The sequence below is a fragment of the Lycorma delicatula genome, chromosome 9 (genome assembly GCF_047948215.1).
Source record: "Lycorma delicatula isolate Av1 chromosome 9, ASM4794821v1, whole genome shotgun sequence".
NCBI lineage: Eukaryota > Metazoa > Arthropoda > Insecta > Hemiptera > Fulgoridae > Lycorma > Lycorma delicatula.
In genome coordinates this window covers 120705006-120725249 of record NC_134463.1, presented here as the reverse complement: position 1 = coordinate 120725249, position 20244 = coordinate 120705006, and the positions used below count along the sequence as shown (strand labels likewise).

Here is a 20244-nt window from a genome sequence, read left to right as displayed (position 1 = left end):
GCCATGGGGGACACTAATCCCCAACGTCTTAAAGAGTAAGACTCCCTGTCTGGTAGTATATATATACCTGCAGTTTAGTAATCACAGATCAGTAGGTCAGTACACAACATGTATTTGCCATGCAGGCATTTTACAAGAAGGGTGACAATGCGACTGCTGCTGAGTGAGAATTCTGACGTTATTACAATTTAGGACATGATGGTTGTGTTTCATCTTGCCATGCCACGAAGACATGGGTTGAGAATTTCAAGAAGACAGATTCAGCTCTAAAAAATAAACCACCAGGAGATCAACGAATCCCACAAAACATTGAAGCAGTTCAGGACTCAATTGGAAGGAGCTCATGATAATCACAAGGAAACACGCAGCAGCATTGAACCTAAACCGTAAAGCATTCACCGAATATTCCACAGTGATATGAAGTTTCATCCTTACAAAATTCAAGTTGTACAGGAACTGAAATCATCAGACTAGGGGTCCTGTGAATTCCCATTAAAGTGTTTCAAAGTACCATGCAAAATTTCAGCATTCGCTTCCAGGAAAGCATACATTTAAATGGCCATCATCTTATGTACATTGTTTTTAGAAATTGGAATTTTTTGTGTTGGGATACTTAAGGGCATGCAATTAACTTTTTGTTTTGAACAATAAAACTAGTAAATGCATTTTTTTTACTTTTGTGGGAGTTACTTCAAAATGTCCTGTTTCCTTGTGCCACACTGTACTTCCAGAATGGAAGAATAGTTTAATTAATTTTACTTTACTTTAATTGTGTTTTCAGGTTAGAGGGTGGTAACATCAAAATCTGCAAAAACTTCTGACATGCAAAATTTGATCTGATTTGCGTGCTTATATAGTACTACTATATAGTACAACTATATAGCTGGGAAAGCAAAAAAAAGCCTTTGCTAACAGCTAATTATATATGTATATTATATATCTGTTAACAGAACAAATAGCATATTCACAAAATACAACTGTTCATAATGCGAGTCATATTAAAAACAAAATAACTTATTTAATACAAGAGCAATTTAATTATATATTACAGGAAACTAAATGGATATTTTTTAAATTTTTTTTTCAATTACATGTTAATATAATTATTTTAAATGTCCATTTGAGTGTTGATGCAGGATCAATTTGTTTAACCGCTGTCCCAATAGGTAAAAGAATAAGGTTAAATTGTGTGTTTTTTGGCCATTAAAAATTAAACTGTTATTAAAATATAAATCAAAACAAATGCACATGTATATATATGTATATAAAATTTTGTAACTAAGAATTTTAGTAAGTTCATCAGTGTTAATTTTTTATCAATAGCAATACTTTTCCTATATTGCATACTAAAAAATTATAAAAGTAAAATTATAAGAAACATATTTTAAATAAAAATTTATTTGATATTTATATAAAATATTTTTATTGTTAAAATTCTTAAAACTTATGAATAAAAAAAATCCTTTTTTTTAAATAAATTAGTTTAATAATAAAAGTTACAATACAAATCATCTTTTAGTTTAAAAGTTATAATAATATGTAATTTACTTTATCTCATCTCGGTGATATTAATCTATTTATATTTATAATTTATTTTTCCAATATTTCTCCATCGGTTTTAATATATGTTTCATTTTTTTTATTGAATGTTGCATTATTAACATTATTTGTATTATTATTATTTTTATTATTATTATTTTGTGTCTCAACAAAATGTTGTAAAACATTGATAAAATTTTGTATAAGTTGTAAATCTATATCTAGTGTTTTATTATTAAAACTATCATTTTGGATACAACTAATATCTTTATTAGTATACTTATTAAATATTGGTGCGTTCATGTTCTTGTTAACATTTTTTGCAGTAATATTTATTATAGTTCCTTTCATTTCTCTGTTTGTTGTAACATTACTGCGAACAAACTGTGTGGATCCATTTACAAAATTATTATTTAAACAATTAAACAGATGTGATTTATGCATTAAACTATTATTTTGTTGATTCCATAACGCAGGTATTGAATATAAGTTTTTATCTGACGATTTATTTCCACAAAAACTGCTATCATTAGTTTCAATAACAAAACCTATAACTTTGACCAACGATTCAAGTGGTTTTGCTGATGATAATGAAAAATATGGGGCCATGTATATATAATTATTATCTGAGCTATTAGTATTAATATTATTATTATAATTGCTATAATCCCAATTTACATTTAAAGGGATCCTAGTCTTCATTAAATCATTACGAACTGCATTACTAGCCCCAAAATATCTATCAAAAACATAATTTTTAGTCGAAAAAAACAAATTACTGTTTATGTCAGGTAATAAAGTAGTCTCATCATTATTTAAACTTAAAAAATTACTCACATTTTCATAATTTGGGCAAAATTTATCCTTTTCAGAAACATTAAAATTATTTTTCACCTGACCACTACTATATGATAAATTGTAGTTATTTTTATTTAGCTTATTTAATGAATTAATCTTTTTTATCACCGATGAAGAATTATAAACTCTACCAGAAATTTGACTGGAATTATTATTAGGATTAAACTCATAAGGCACACTCATACTATCATATTTTTTTCCCTTTTTAATATTAACGATATGATTAGGTTTCCTGAATTCCATAGTCAAACTAGGTAAAGTCAATAAGGAATAATTTGAAGCTGTAGAATTAGATAAAAAAATATTATCTTTCAAAACATCCATAATATCATTATTAACAATATTTCTAGTTCTATTATTAATTAAACTATTGTTATCAGAATTTATTTCATCATATTTTTTATTAAAATCATTCTCTCTTATAAAATTATTACTATCAGTTAAATTATTGTCATATTTTTTAACACTGTTAGTGAATGCTTCTGAAATTAATGGTTCAAGGTCGATCATTGAATTTTTTAATGTTTTATGTTGTATATACTTTTTCTGATCTACTTTACGCTTTAAAAATGCTGATAAAGGACTACTGGAAATATTTTCAAAGTTTTCATTATCAAAAGGTGATAATGTTGCATTAATAAATCGTTTATTAAGTTTTACAATTTCTTTAAACGTTGAATAATTTTCATTAGATTTGGTTTTCGACTCGTTTGTTGAATGTTTAAAATTAACAATCGGATCTAATTTTATTGTAATATTATTATTTTTTTTTGCAGTATATTTCAACTTTAATTTATCACGATTCAGTGATGGATTTAATAAAGGTGCATTGTAATCAAATGCCGGAGGAAACAGTAACAGAGATGTATCTATTTTTTTCAAATTTTTTATTAGTTGTGGATTTTTAATTTTTAATACATTATTTTCTGAAATAAAAGGAGAAATATGATTATTTAAATCGTTATTCATATCTTTATCACTATCACATGATGCACGCCTATTAATTACATGTAAATGATCACCGACTTCAATACTACTATTGTATGCATTTTCATAATTTATTATTTTATTATCAATACTGTTGTTATTTTCTAAATTCTTCTTATAACTACTATCATCACTGTCAAATAATTTATCATTGTTATTACTATCTGAACGGGGAAAATTTTTATGGCACTGGTTACAACTGTATCCATTATTATTGCTATTATTATAGTGACTGCCACCATTACCACCACCTCCTGGACTATTATAAGGTCCACCAGCATTTTTATTATTATTATTATTATCCCCACTATAACCAGAATTTCTAGTGTCATAGAAACCACCAATATTATTATTGTTATTTCTAGACCCAAAACGACCTCCTCCATTACTATTACTATTACCTTCGCCATAACCAGAATTATTATTGTTATATTCTCCACCACCAGTGTTATTATTATTATTATTATTATAAGGATTATTACTGGTTCTAAAAAAAAATGGTCTAATTTCGTCAACATTGTTATTTAATTCCGCTAAATTATTCTCTACAGGTAATTGTAAATTATCAACAATTGCATCATTGTTACCTGAATTATTTGAATTGCTGACTGGATCCAATGAATTTGTAAAAGGTTCTCTCTCTATACTAGCCAAGATATGTTTGTGAGGTTTTAACGGCAAGTTATTACAATTATCAGATTTTATAAACTGTTCTAAAATTTGTAATTTTAATATTTCATTATATTTTTTTATTTTTTGTAGTTCTAATTTTTTTATTTCATTTGCTTTCATTAATTTATCTCTATCTTTTGATTCAAGTTCACTATGTGATTTACTACTATTGGTTTTAAGTAATATAGGAGAACTTTCATTTAATTTATTACGCATGCGTGAAAAGTTTAAATACTCTTCTAAAAATGGTAATTGTATTTCTAATAATTTTTTATCAAGAACCAATGGTAATGACAAGTTATTAATATTTTCTAAAATATCTGCATCTGTTAAATTTTCTACATTATTTGTAATGCCTCTATGGAATCTATCTAATAAAGTATACTTTGATTCAAAATCTTTGTAGTAATTCGATAAAACATTGTTATATGATTTAATTGAATAATTTGAAAGTTTCCCTTTAAAGTTATTATACGATGAACTATCATGCAACTTAGGATTAGATGAATAATTACTAATTATTAGCAATAAATCATTATTATTTATGTCACCGTTAAAATTTGTTGTATGTTCTTTTATTTCTGGGTCTTTTTCTTCAGGTCTAATATCTATTTCTGAATAATAATATGGAATATTGGAGAGTCTCATTAAATCATCTTGATGTGCTCGATGAATTCTGTGTACTGCATCACTAGTATAACAACTACTTCCACTACCTCTTTTTTTTTTTACTGTCATATCCAAATGATTCAATTTAGATTGATTTCTTTGTAAATTAGGCTGACCATCGTCATTATCAAAAATATTATTTTTTTTTGGTGATAAATTCTGTACTTCTTTTTTTGATAAATATGAAAAATTGTGTTTTAAATCTATATTTGATATTAAATTATTATTTTTATAGCTACTATTACAATTCAATTTTAAATCTTTATCATTAAGTTTATTTTCTTCCTTAACTTCACTCTTCAAGGTATGCCGCACAGAAAATACATCACTACTAATTTTTGATTTTAGATTCAATTTTTCTGGTTTTATTTTCATGAATTTTAAAGCTTCATTATCTTTATTATGCAACTTGGAAATTTTATTCTTTTTTATTACCAAATTATTATTTTTTAAATTTCTTTTTCTATTAATTGTGTATTCTTTACTGGTATCAGTTAAACCATAATTTATATTTTCAGCATTATCTGATATTTCATTTTTTTCAATTTTATCTAATTTTTTAAATTCTTTCCTAGCCAGATTATGTTTCAGTCTATTATATTCTTCAAATGATTTCATTTGATTCAGACGTTGATGTGCTTTTTTATCATTAAAATTAATACAAACATTTTTTAATAACTCATCATTTTTTAAATATAACCCCTCACCACCTTTATATAAATTATTTATATTTTTTATTTTACTACCCTTAATTAATTTAATGGAAGGTTCTGCATAAACTTTTATTTTTCCATGAATAAGTATCAAAAAGAACAAACAGTATCTAAAACAAAAAAATAACAACTAATAATTTAAAATTCATATTATATTATATATATATATCAAAGACGAAAGTAAAACTTAGCTTTCTACCAACAGTACAGAATCTAACAATATTTCTTACCTTATCTTATTGCTTCTCCAATTTTCACATTAAAAGCACTTTCGAGGATTTCCCTCATCATCAGTTAAAGAATTTTTTAAAATTCCACATTATAATTAAACATTAATTAAAATTGTCACATATATTGTAATATGTAGTCAAAAATTAAAATAAAAATATTGCCTGTGGCCAGTCACATATACAGTACCGTACTAATTTTATATGAATTTTACTGGGAGTTTTGATAAGAAAATCATTATCACATTCTGCAAGCATATTAAAAAAAAAATTGAATTTTTGTCTATATTTGAATATATAATATACTTTTCTAAAATGTCTAATTTTTTATTATTATTATATTCTTTTATCATTTCAATTATTTTTAAATTTGTATCTGTCAGTGATGGAATGATTTTTAATTATTAAATGGTCAGCAAGATTAGAAAAATCTAACTTGTTGTTATAAAATCTAAAGTGTTCTGTAAATCTTGCTCTAAATGATCTGTTAGTTTTCCCAACATAAATTTTATTACATTCATTGCATGTTGTTTTATTGACACCACACAAATTAGGATCATTAGTATCATTATGAAATTTCAAATGTATTATTAGGTGGTTTACATTTTTCATCATTATAAACATTAAACAAATTTTCAATAATGTTATTAGTATAGGAATATTTTATAGAAATATTATCATGTTTATTAATTATAGGTTTCAACATTGTTGTATTACTAGATTTCAATTTTTGTTTTTTATAAATATTATAATTTTAATTCATATTTATATATATCAATATTAATTCTGATTAAATCCATTATATAATTAAACATGAAATTTCCTAAAATGTTTAATAAATAAAGATATATTGTACAGTTTAATATTTATATAGTTTCTTTTACAATAACCCTGTTTTATTCCTTTTTTTACTCTAAATTTCTCTGCAAACAACCTTTTTGTTGCAAAAGTTTTATTATATTCGGAATTTTTATATTTATTTTGCCATATTTAGGTATTAAATTTAGTTTCAAACATGTTTTGTTAAAATTTATCAGATCTATAACATTATGTAATTTAATATGCAATTTATAAAAGTATTAGGACACTTTGCCTGGTCAGCATTCTTAATTAATTTAGGAAAATTAATTTTGTTTTTGTTGCATTTGTCCATTTCTTCCTCTGTACGAATTATATCAAAGACAAAAGTTAAACTTAGTGTTCCATCAACAGTACAGAATCTAACAATACTTCTTATCTTATCTTATTGCTTCTCCATTTTTTATATTAAAAGCGTTTTCAAGGATTTTCCTCATCGTCAGTTAATCAAAAAAAAAAAAATTAATAAATATATAATAATAAATACGATGGATATCTCTAGAAGTAAAGACCGCTGGGAAATTTCTCTCCTTAAGGTTGGCGAAGCTGTGTCGTTCATGGCCACGCTAGTAATATACACACTGCATTGCTGTCTGTATGTTGTCGCGTTGTAGTATCTTTGATTACGTGTGAGTTATTATGTTATAAAATGAATAGGAAAATCGATGTTGCCGCCGATTGTGAAATACATGGAATCATACGTTTTTTAAACGATCAAAACGTTAAGCCGGCTGAAATTTCTGATCTTTCTTTCATGTAACGCATGAAAGAAAGATCGAAAATGGTGTCAGAGGTTTAGAAATAACCGAATTAATGTACCCGATGAAGAACGTTCGGGGAGGCTCTCGATAATCACCAAGAACTTGTTGAAACGCATCGATGATGAAATCAGTAAAGATAGTCGCTCAACAATCTCCGACCTGGCCCTTCTTTTTCCTGGTGTTTCAAGTGCTGTTATTGATCGCATTCTTCACGGCCATTTAGGCTTCAGAAGATATGTGCACGTTGGGTGTCGCACGTCTTACCAGAACGTCACAAAAAAATCCGAATGAGATCTGCTACATAGAAAAAGGTGATGAATATCACTTTAAATCAATTCTTACCGGCGTTGAAACACGTATTTCGTTTTACACGCAATAGAGAAAACGGCAGTCAAATGAATCACAAACCAGAATAACAAAGGTCAAGCCACAGACATTTGTACGCTAACTGATGACCACAGCATTTTGGGATCGGTTTGGTATACTGCTGAATGATTTCACGCCACGTGGAACGAGTATAAATGCAGAAGCCTACTGCGAAACCCTACGTAAGTTACAAAGCCGTATTCAAAATCGGCGAAGTGGTTGGCTGACCGACGGCGTCGTTCGGCTGCCCTATAATGCACGTCCACAAGTTGCGAGTCCGACACGTGATTTACTGAGAACATTTTGTACGGTAAATTTACGATCACTCACCATATAGTCCGGACTTAGCTCCTTCTGATTACAATTTTTTGGGTAATTTTAAGAATTTTTGAGCGGTAATCAATTCGCGGGTGACGATGAACTTAAAAATGGTGTTATTCAGTGGCTAAATGGACTGGCGGAAGAAGAATACGACGTGGGTATATTGAAGCTGGTGTATCGCTACGATAAATGTCTTTATTCCATGTGGCGATTATATAGAGAAGTAGTATAAGGTATTAGTTTAAGAGAAATATAAAATATTTATAAAGTTTTCAGAATAAACTTTTTTACAATGAAACGGTCTTTACTTTACAGATAACCTCTCGTGTGTGTGTGTGTATATATATATATATATATATATATATATATATATATATATATATATATATATATATATATATATATATATAAACATGACAATATTCAATATTTCTATAAAATATTCCTATACTAATAACATTAACAAAATTTGTTAAATGTTTATAATGATGATAAATGTAAACCACATAATAAAACATTTGAAATTTCATAATGATAGTAATGATACTAATTTGTGTAGTGTCAATAAAACAACATGCAATGAATGTAATAAAATTTATGTTGGGAAAACTAACAGATCATTTAGAGCAAGATTTACAGAACACTTTAGATTTTATAACAACAAGTTAGATTTTTCTAATCTTAATGACCATTTAATAGTTAAAAAACATTCCATCACTGACAGATACAAATTTAAAAATAATTGAAATGATAAAAGAATATTATAATAATAATAAAAAATTAGACATTTTAGAAAAGTATATTATATATTCAAATATAGACAAAAATTCAATTTTTTTAATATGCTTGCAGAATGTGATAATGATTTTCTTATCAAAACTCCCAGTAAAATTCATATAAAATTAGTACGGCACTGTATATGTGGCTGGCCACAGGCAATATTTTTATTTTAATTTTTGACTACATATTACAATATATGTGACAATTTTAATTAATGTTTAATTATAATGTGTAATTTTAAAAAATTCTTTGATTAACTGATGATGAGGGAAACCCTCAAAAGTACTTTTAATGTGAAAATTGGAGAAGCAATACACAGTGTTTGAGTTTCATGTAACTTCATATTTCATTACAGATTGATATTATTTTTTATTACAAAATGTTATATTTAAATTGTACATATCTAAGATCATATTCCATGCTCTCAACCCATAGGCATTTATTTTAACATTAAAGATACAAGTAAATTTGTCCATATCCTGATCACACTTTCCACTGCCAGCCATTCAGAAACATAGAAAATATTTCCTTCAGCTTTTCATTATATTCAAAGCGTACTGCTCATGAGTTTTGTGAAAAAGTGAAAGTAACTAAGAGGTGAATCAGATACAGAGTGAGAGGTTAAGAACTTTCAATCTAAATCATTAAAGAAGTCATGTTGCTAAAGAAGCGAGTTAGGGAATCATCACAGAAAAGGATAGTAATAGATAATAGGGTTTTCTGTGATTCTGTATCATCCAGGGATGAACTTTTCATTCATGTGAGAGCATTGCCATGAATTTCTCTGTAGAAACCACCTATGTGGATTTCTCGGGTTTGGATGATAAATGAGGATTAATGATACTCCATTAATATTTGGTTTCCAGTAGAGAATGGTAAACCCAATTTTTGATATCATCTAAGATGTGTGTGAAAAATTTATCTTGAAAGCAGTATAACTGCTTGTGTTGATCAGCACCTCATATAAATTTTAACAGATTTGAGTTGAACTGTTTCCACATTTTCATAAAACTTGGGCAAGGGGTGACTTTTGCCTTTCAGGACACAACAGTTTTCTGTTTTCTTTCGTGTTTGGTGAGATTATATGAACAGTTTCCAGTATAAAAACACACAAAAAACAATATTTTATTTTTATCATCTTTTGTTGGAAATATTATTAATTACGACAAGGAAAATTAATTTATATATTTGTAGATATATAGATTTAAAAAAAATTAGGACATTCATCATGCTTATATTCCACATTAATATGTATAATGTATATCAACAAGCAATGCAAAGGGAAAATTTTCATCTTTTATCTAAGTAATAAATATTAACCGGTACATTGATAAAGTGAAATTAATGCGATTGAAAATGAAAGAAGATTTATAAGAAAAATACAAATTTAAATTTCATAAAGTATGTCAACTAAAAAACATGAAGCACCATGCTTAGGTATTACATAAATACAAATGTAGCCATTGGCATTGGGGTGTACATTTGTTTAAGGCATATAATATTGACACACAGGGGATTAACCCATCTTAAACATATGTATAATAGTAACCCATGTTTCAATTGAATGTAAGTAATGAAACAAACAATTGAAAATTATATAAAAAAATACTGAGATTGAGCCAGAAATGAAACCCGTTTGATACATCAATCGATTTGATCAATATTTGTAATGAATATACCTTGGATTGCCTATTGCATTAATTTTTACCTCATCCACATCATTTCAAAATATAATTAATCCAATGTTAAAGAAATTTGGAAAGTATTATAGTGTTGCAGATAGGAGGGTAAATTCATGCTGGAATGTTTTTCAACATATTCAATATATGATTATAAGTGAGAATTAAGACTAAAAAAGAGGTTAAGCCACTAAGCGTTCCGATCAACTGTGCTCTAACAATATCAATAACAGATTAAACTCATACAATAGGAAATCTCTTTGGACTTAAGTTGAAATAATAGTATCCATCTCGAATTTTTTTCAAGTTTACAATATTCCACGTTGAATATATACGTCGGCCATTCTTGAGCGCCGCTGCAAATGATTTTCAGAAATGTTGACATTAAACTAAATAAACTTTATATCAATTTTACCCTTTGCTAATTTTACTCAATGTATATAATACTAAAATTACACTTTATTATTATTTTCCACTTTAGTATAACTATTCACATTACTAACGTACGTAGTATGAAAAAATCTCGATACCAAATCACTACACTATTTAACTTGACAGTCACTAAAAAAACATAACCAAATGTTTAACTAAAAAGTGATTAGAAATAGTACAAACGAAATTACTATTTTTTAACAAATGGATACTCTAACTTACAAAATATATAACGATAAGTGTGTCATGATTTTAAACTATTTACAGGTAGTACTTAATAATAATAGTAAAAAAAAAAATATAGCCGTAAAGTGACAAATTTTTGTTTGTTTTTTACTTAAAATATAGAGTTACGGCTTACAACTCAAAATCAGCTGTGGGGATGCAGCACATTAAATACATCTTAAAAATTAGCTTGCACTATTTTTTACTTTCAGTCCATTATTAACCAAAACGTTTATTATAAACATTTTTCTGTTGCTGATAGTTGAATGTTTTTTCCTATCCTTTTTGTAAGCTGTACAAAAAATTGAAATTAACATTTGTAAGTTAACCTTATTTTTACAAATGTATAATTTAAGAATTTAAATTCTTTGTCTTTAACAGAAAGTATATCTATTACTGATCTCAGTTGGAAAAATTTAGGCTCTGTTTCAGAAAGCATAAGGAAAAAATCTAGCGTAAATAAGTTATCGATCAGTAAGTAATTCATTTACAAATCTTAATATTTTAAAACGTAGAAGTAAATAACCAGCCTAACTAGTCAGGAAGTAAATTAAAAAAGGAGTCCAAAACCGCTGCCTATTGCCTGAATAGTCATTGGAGATTACGAATAGCTATGTTCTTTCATTCACCGGTGGCGGTGGGAAGGGGAAAAATTCGTTTCGTTTTATTTAAGCTGGAAGAATTACTGTTTGCCTCGTAACGGGATGCGATTCCTACAGAATGTGGAATGAGGTGTATTGTCGGTCTGATGTCTGCGGAGGTATAAGCCGTGATCATATTGAGATACAATTAAAACTGCGGAATTTTTTTTTCGGATACCCGATGTTATGAAGATCACATCCTGCTCAAAGATACAACTGAACTGAAGGTTAAATATCTGGAAATAAGTCAATGTGCTTGAAATAATTATAAAACAGGTCCTTTGATTTTATGAGATAGTAGTCATAAGATATTTAAATCTACTTTAAATATCTTGGAGTTACAACTCAGGTAAATAACACTGGAAAAGAAAGATATTAATTGTCCATTGGTCAAACGTCAGCAATATGGTAATAATAAGCCATAGTAAAATATTATAAATCTTGATATTTATATGCACGTAGGAATAACTATATAACTGCATTTCTGAAGTGTTCTGAAAATTAGCCCTTGACATGAAACGCAGAGGGAATTATCACGTAATTATAGAGAGTGTACTTTACATAAGCAAATGCAACATAATTGTTGAGGTATTCGTGTACCTCCTTATCAACAGCAAACGATAGATATTCATTCATTTTGAATTCCAAACCATTTTCAGTCTTCCCATTGCAGAATTTAGAGTCTATGAATGCTCATACAAAACATTGTCTAGAAAAAGTAGAAATTTTGTAATGTAAATAAACATTTTAATGATTAGCACTTCAAATTCAGCTACAGCAGGTAGTGTAATACTTCCTTACAACTAACACACCAACAGACAACATTTAACCAGCAAATATATTTACTTAATGTTGACTGACTCTGGGCATTTTACTCTGAAATGTTGATGAATTACAAAAAACAGAACTACAAATTCCATAAGTAGTAGGAAGCCACCTGACACGCATACATTCTTAAATCATATTCATAGTTTGTATTAAGAATATGATCTATTATAATAGCAAAATAACTTACAATTATACCAGGTGATCATTTGAAAAGTTACCACATTTATTATTCAACAGGTATCAGTCTCATCGTATTTCTATTTTCAGGCATGTATACCATTCTCAGGGGGGAAAATTTTCAAAGAGGTGGAACCCACCCTCTCTGCTACACCTATCCCAACTCAAAAATCTTAAATGGTAACATTTAATTACATTAATTGACAAACCAGAAAAATTAATGAATTTTGGTGAAAAGAAAATTAAAATCCGCCCACCCCCTTCGCTCGGTAGATGCAAAAAACGATTTGTGGTAGTACTTTTTTTAAATTTCAGTCCAACAAAAATAACGTATAAAATTACATAATGTTACTTCTTAAACCAGCTGAAATAATCATAATCTGTGGATTAAAACTGTGAAAATTATTTTTTTAAATTACCAAACAAAATTTCACTCTTAAATATTTTCTAAATTTTCAAGGATTGAAAACTTATTTTTTTTAAATTAGACGATATAGCTTGTGACATGTCATTGAAGGGCCCTTTGAATGAAAAGTGGTAATTTGATACAAATAAATAAAAATTGGTTCACTGGTATTGAAGTTATGATTAAAGATGTGGTTTTTAGGTAATGTTGAGATACAGTGTTACTGACCCAAAGCATTAGGTCTGAAATCATCAGTTTTCCTTAAAAATATGGGTTTTAGGTTTCTCCAGCATTGAAAAAACCTTCCAATAGACACGGCCTAATAACAACAATTAAACATATAAAAAACCAATAATAAGGTACCTACTTCTTTGCTAATAACATATGAAAAGAAATTTATTAAAATTTTTTTTTTTAAATTTAATAAAATTGATTACCAGATAAACTTAATGATTAAATAAAAACAAATTGATAAATGAATAATTGTTAATCAAAAAAATAAAGCTTAAATCATTCATTAGTTAATTTTGATATGAAGGTCTTTAACAATAGCAGAAATTAAGAACACATTTTTTTTACTTCAATAAAGTAAAAGTATCAATTTTTTAAAATCATTTGTTCAGAATGATTCCCATTTTCCTGTAAGCAATAATAAAGTTTTTGTTGAAATTCACATCTTATTTTTATTAAAGATTCTTTAGTGAAATCCCTATATGTATAATCCCCATCCCCATCGATACCGCAATGCCTAGTCACATATTTTCAATACATTTATATCTAAACATTTTACTGTTTTCTGCATGCTGTATAGACTGCTATTATTAACAATACTGATAAGGAAAACATCATCAAGAAACATTTGGAAATAGAAGTGAGTAGACAAGTCATCTGTAACTGAATACTGAATAGCATTTTCAGCAACCTTAAATCGCCATGAAATGTTTCTTTATTCCTACAGAAATTCATTTTCATTTTAAATTGTTTTACTTACAGTCTGGTTGTTTCTGTTGACTTGTCCAGTTGCTACTGATGGAAATGGTGTACTGTCTAATGTGTTCATACTTTTTCTTGGGCGAAGTGATATTTTTACTAATTCCAAGTTTTTGTTCCTGGTTTGATGTTCAGTTGTTTGCTGTTTTGGAATGCTAGGCTGGTGGTAATAATGGCACCACATTCAGCAGCATTTGATCACAACTCCAGTAACGACACTTCATTCTGCAACAAATAAAACTGCATAATATATCGGCAAATAATGCCAACAAATACCATACCACTTATCCCAAAATCAGCTATGTCAACAGATACTATTATTATTGGTATAATGTGCACTTACCCATAATTATATTATGATTAGCATGGCATAATAAAAAGACAATAACCAAAAACATGAGATATCAAGTGTGCTTCTACCAGAAATATACCTTTACAACTGGACTAATTATAAGATATCATTTGGTATTTAATCCTAAACAATCATTTTAAAACAATCCTAAACATAAATGATTAGTAATATAAATTAGAAACTAGATAGCTTACTCCTCGGGACAGTGATTGGTGGAATACTTTTTTGCTAACCCTGGAATCTTAGAATGTGGTGGTGGTGGCATAGAAAAAAAGGTTATATATATATAATAAGAGTTTTATATATATATATATATATATATATATATATATATATATATATATATATATAAAGAGTGTTTAGTTAAAAAACATTTCCACATAAGTTATGTGGAAAAAACTTACACCTGACAACCAGAGGAACTTCTTAGTCAAAAGAAAGGAAAAAGAATCATCAAAATCAGCTCATTCAGTTAAAAGTAAGGCTTTACATGTATTTCAGGTCAGACTGTGAAACATCTCTTTTTTGAATTTAATTTAAAAGTAATGCAGTATTTTAAAAAATAAACTGAAAGTAGATTTTTATTTAAATAAAACTAAAATTAAGCTACTCTGGATTCTGAAGCTTTGCTCTTGCCAGACTACTACTTAAGAGGAAAATTAAATAGAACATTAAAATATGTAAGTAAGCAAATGAAGAGAATTGTGTAAAAGAATTATTATATTATAAATGAGCTAATTCTAATTATATCAAGCAATATTTCAGTAAAAAATAAAAGGTTATTATCATCTTCTACCCCTGAATGAAATCGCCTAAATACATAAAAAAAACCTGACATACAAATAAAGTGGAATCATCTAATTGGTATAAGCATGTAACAAGATTGCACTGAGTGACACAGTTTGTCATTAGTGGTCATGAGGTCAGTCACCCACCAGGTTGGTCTAGTGGTGAATGCGTCTTCCCAAATCAGCTGATTTTGAAGTCGAGAAATCCAGCATTCAAGTCCTAGTAAAGTCAGTTATTTTTACATGGATTTGAATACTAGATCGTGAATATCAGTGTTCTTTGGTGGTTGGGTTTCAATTAACCACACATCTCAGGAATGGTCGAACTGAGACTGTACAAGACTACACTTCATTTATACTCATACATATCAAACTCATTCATCCTCTCAAATAATATCTGAACGGTAATTACTAGAGGCTAAACTAGAAAAAAGAAACAAAAGTGGTTATGAGGTCACCCACCAGTGACCTCAATTTAAATTTTCAAGGATGAGACAAGTTCATTTCATAAAGCTTAATAAAGTCGTTTTCTATATGTTTTCTGGGATGTATTCCCAGGACTTCAGGTACTGGACACCAGAATGAGCAAAAAGGTTCATATCGACATAAGCCCTAACGCTTTGTTTTCCTATTCACTGATAAGAGAAAAAAAAATTTTATTGTTTCTCTAAGTGTAATATCATTTCTTGAATTGATTTTTTGCGTACATTACAGATCTGTAAATACAATTTTTCTATCACCCTTAGTTTTAAATAAATTACACTTCAAAAAAAAATTAAGAGAAAATATGGCTTAAATTCTGTGACATTTATAATTTACCATACCTGTGTTGTATTTTGTGATCCTGCTATTTTGGGATTCTCGTGGTTTGGTGCTCAGACTAACTGGAAAAAGACAGGACCATCATAGGCAGTATTACGGACGGATTGCTATTCGGCCAAAAAGTAAGTTTTTTTTCATTTTGATAAAGCCACACACGTCAAGCTATAGCCAGCAACAAAACTCATGGAGTTTTGTTGCTGCAAAACGGTTCAAAGTGCTTCCACATGTGCCTTGAGCTCCAACGACTACTCTGAAAATGGCTCGCTGGACGAAAAATTGAGTCGACCTCTTATTTAACAGAGTTGGACAAATCGCATTATACTGAGGCTAGTAAGAAGTTGGGAAGTTGTTGGTTTAAATGAATCGAATGGAAGGTGTATCCTGAACGTCTGTAGCTTTATTTAATATTATTTTGAAATTCATAATTAAACTTAATTTTAAATATTTTTGTTAGAAGATCTTTACATAAACATCGATAATTTGTTGAAAAATTGCAATTGAGATCTAATAAGACCCTGCTCTTAGGCTAAGTGTTACGCTGGATGTCACAAAGATAATAAATACGTTGACTCGTTTTATTTGATCAAATGCATTATCTTTATTAATTACTGATCATCTATAATACTTCAAATTAGCGATACTAATATTTTTTTAGCCTGCTATCAGAAAAAAGTTCATTAGTTTTCTTTTAATAACGAGCTTCCTAATTAGAAAAAAATATTAAATGCCGTGAATACTGATTATGAACTAGCGAACTTTTATAGAAGTACACTACATAGTGTTTTAAAATCAATGAATTTTCGTTTCTTGTCTAGAAAAAAACAATTCTTCATTGATTGAAGGCTAAGATATTATTTTATGGCGTATGTAATATTAAGAGAAATTAACCGATCTCGTGTAGAGGTAAAGACAGTTTATTATCCAGATGAACTTGAGTTAATGCGGGAAATGTTCTGGAAAAGGCATGAGTGGACAAAGACGGTTTTTTGAAAGATTTGTCATCTGGTGTGAAAACCCCAGCTGGAAAAGGTAAACGATTATTAATAACGCACGTAAGAGATGAAAATGACTTCTTGAACGGTGGTTTCCAAGCATTTTAATCCAGATCTTCCAAAGGTATCACGATGAAATGAATGGTGACAATTTTATGCAGTGATTTAAAAAAGCTGTCGAAATTGTTGCTGAAGGAACCGTCAAAGTAATGAGTAATCTGCCGTACCATTACTTTAAATCTGAAAAATGTCTAAATGCTTCGACCCAAGAATCTGAAACTGCCGAATTGCGTTCACCGAAGACAAGTTAAAAACAGTAAAATCAGTTTAAAAAAATCCATTCATTATTAAGTAGATTAAATCACAAAATCAAATAACTGTGTCACCTACATACCATTGCAATTTTAACTCAATAAAATTGATATGTTAAATAATATAAAAAATTTATTGATGGGGTGTTAATATAGTTGATGCAAATGCTTGAAAAAATTGTGTTAACTTGTAATTAATGAAAAATAAAAGCATGGGAAGTGAACATTTGTTTGAAAATACTGAAATACAATTGTAAAACTATGACAATAGTTTAACAGACAACAGCTTATTGGGTACTGAAGAAATACATTGAGGTAACAAATATTTTTTCTTTTTTACTTTATTGATTAATTCAATCATTCATAGTGTTCTGCCATTAAGGCAGGTGCAGTCATGGCTGCTGCTCTCCACCTTGTTCTGTCCTTTACAAACCTTTTTGTTTCAGCATATTTTCCCTTTTCCTAAGACCATCCACCATTTGAAATCTCTTCCTTCCTTTTCCTTCCACTGCATCCACTAATAAACAGTTCTGCTCATGCAATGTCCTAGCCTGTTCCTTTTCCTATACACAGTCATATTTAACATTTTCCTGCTCTCTCTGATTCTCCTTAACACTTCCTCATTTATCGTTCTGCACCACAGGCACATCTCAAAAGTCTCAATTTGTTTCCTGCTGCCTTTCTCATCATCCATGTTTTAGCTCCATAGAGCATCACACGCCAAATAAAACATGTCATTAATCTCTTCCTTAACGCTAAGTTTAACTTTTCACACAGCAGTCTGCTTACTTCTTAATATTCTCGTTTTAATTTCTACTGCGTCAAGTCAGGCCATTAGTTAGTATAAAGCTCCCTAAGTATTGAAATTTCTTCACCTGCTCTAAAACTTAATTTCCTGTCTTATTCTCAATTCTCTCCTCTTTTCCATCTAATACTGTACATTTTGTCTTCCTTTTGTTGATCCCCATACAGTCTTTGGCAAGCTTCATTTAAATCATAAGGTATTTCACTTAATTTATTTGGGCTTTCACCAGGACTGCCATGTTTTTGGCAAAAAGTATACATTCCATTCTTCCCCCAATCTTTATTCTTCTTTTCTCATTCAGACAGCATTTAATTATTTCTTCCAAATATATATTAAACAGTGTCAATGACATGCAAGTATTTCTGCCTCACTCCCCTTCCAATCCCTATTTTTCCTGTCATTTCATCTAACCTTCACTTTATTCCCTGGTTACAGTACAGCTCTTTTCCAATCAACTCCCTTCTTTTTTGAATTAACAGTAATTTATTTCATTAACTCTGTCAGATGCCTTTTCTAGGTTGACAAATGCAACATACACCGTGAGAAATTAATCCAAATCCTGGTAGAATTACAATATAAACTTCTGGGTGTCCAAAGAATCAAAATAAGTGTTGGTATAAAATGGGTCTCCTCCTCCAGTTGGGTCAAAGAATGAAGTATTGATCAGTTCACTTCCTTTCCATGTATTTCTCACTTATTACTCTTAGCACCCCTACAGTGTCCCTTGTTCCAAAACCTCTACTAAACCCATTCTGTTCTTCTTCAGTACTACCATCCAATTTATTGTATACACTCTTATTTAGAACCCTTAACTGGATGTGATTTTAGGCTAATCTTTCTATGTTCTTCACACTTTTTTGTAGTTGTTTTCTTTTCTATCGGTACTGTTATTGTATCCTGGAATTCTCCTAGTCCTTTGAATATTGGTATTTCATCACATTCCTCAGCTTTTCCTTTTCTCATCATTTTAATCGCCTCAATTATTTCATTTTTAAACCATATTGTCTCTTTGCTGTTACCATTAAACTGTTAATTTTCATCCGCATTAATTTGTTGATTTACAATTTCATTTTATCCAGTATCACTTTTTTCATTTCACAAGACAAGGTTTAGGTGATGTAATTTCTAAATATAAAATTAATACATTTCATATTCATACATTTAACATTTTATATTCATACATTTCATTTCTTTATTAATATATTTCAAAATATAAAATTGTTACTGCACCATATAAAGCAGATACACAAAACGGTAAAAGCACATTTGCTGATCCTAAGTTAAATTTAGATATCGTTCGATAAAAAAAAAATGTGTGTTTACTTTCAGACACATATTGTTATGGTTGATTGGTTAAATATAATCAAAATTGGAAGTGTTGGGTTTTATTGTAGGTCAAGTGACATAATTTTGGTTCAATGGATTGCAATTTTCATATGAAAACAAATTTTACAGATATTTCCAAAAGGTTGTTGAGTTCAAGTAATAACGAGGAGAAACATACTAAGATGTGTAATCTGAAGGGCCGATAACGACAATTAAAAAGTATCGTGCCTGACCAAATAATGGCCTTGACCACCAAGAAGCCCAGTTTTAAAGTCTCGTCATTAATTTTTGTGAAGTTTTGTAATGGACGAACCTTTTGTTCCTTCCCTTCCTGTTATGTAGATAATTTAAAACAATGCATCACAAATGATATTGCGTTCAATATAACGGATATCATTTCACATGTTTAATATGAATTATTCAATCCTTTCTCCATTATGCAATGCTGTTCAAACTAAAGTTATAACTTTCTTAATACGCTCTCGCGCGAACTATCAACTGCTCTCATGTTTGTTAGTTTGCACGAAAGCATAACCATTAATGAAACTAAAATAATTTTGTTTTACAGTTATAGAGCCAAAGGGAAATACTTTGCCATGTACTGACAATATTTTAATAAATATCATATATACTTTCCTAAGGTAAACTAGTATAATGACATACTAAAATTAAAATTATAAAAAAGTATTAAATTCATAATTGCATTCTTTTATGTATTA

At 28.8% G+C, this 20244-nt stretch overlaps 1 protein-coding gene across 1 annotated transcript; it reads right to left on the bottom strand.

The window, feature by feature from the left end:
- Window positions 1–1590: 1590 nt before the first annotated feature.
- LOC142330741 (uncharacterized) lies at window positions 1591–14348 on the bottom strand. Its single transcript, XM_075376187.1, has 2 exons — window positions 14131–14348; window positions 1591–5548 (listed from the first exon to the last, which is right to left on the bottom strand). Exon 2 carries the CDS (start codon window positions 5341–5343, stop codon window positions 1591–1593), a length of 3753 nt encoding a protein of 1250 aa, XP_075232302.1. The 5' UTR covers window positions 5344–5548; window positions 14131–14348.
- Between the last annotated feature and the right edge of the window lie 5896 nt (window positions 14349–20244).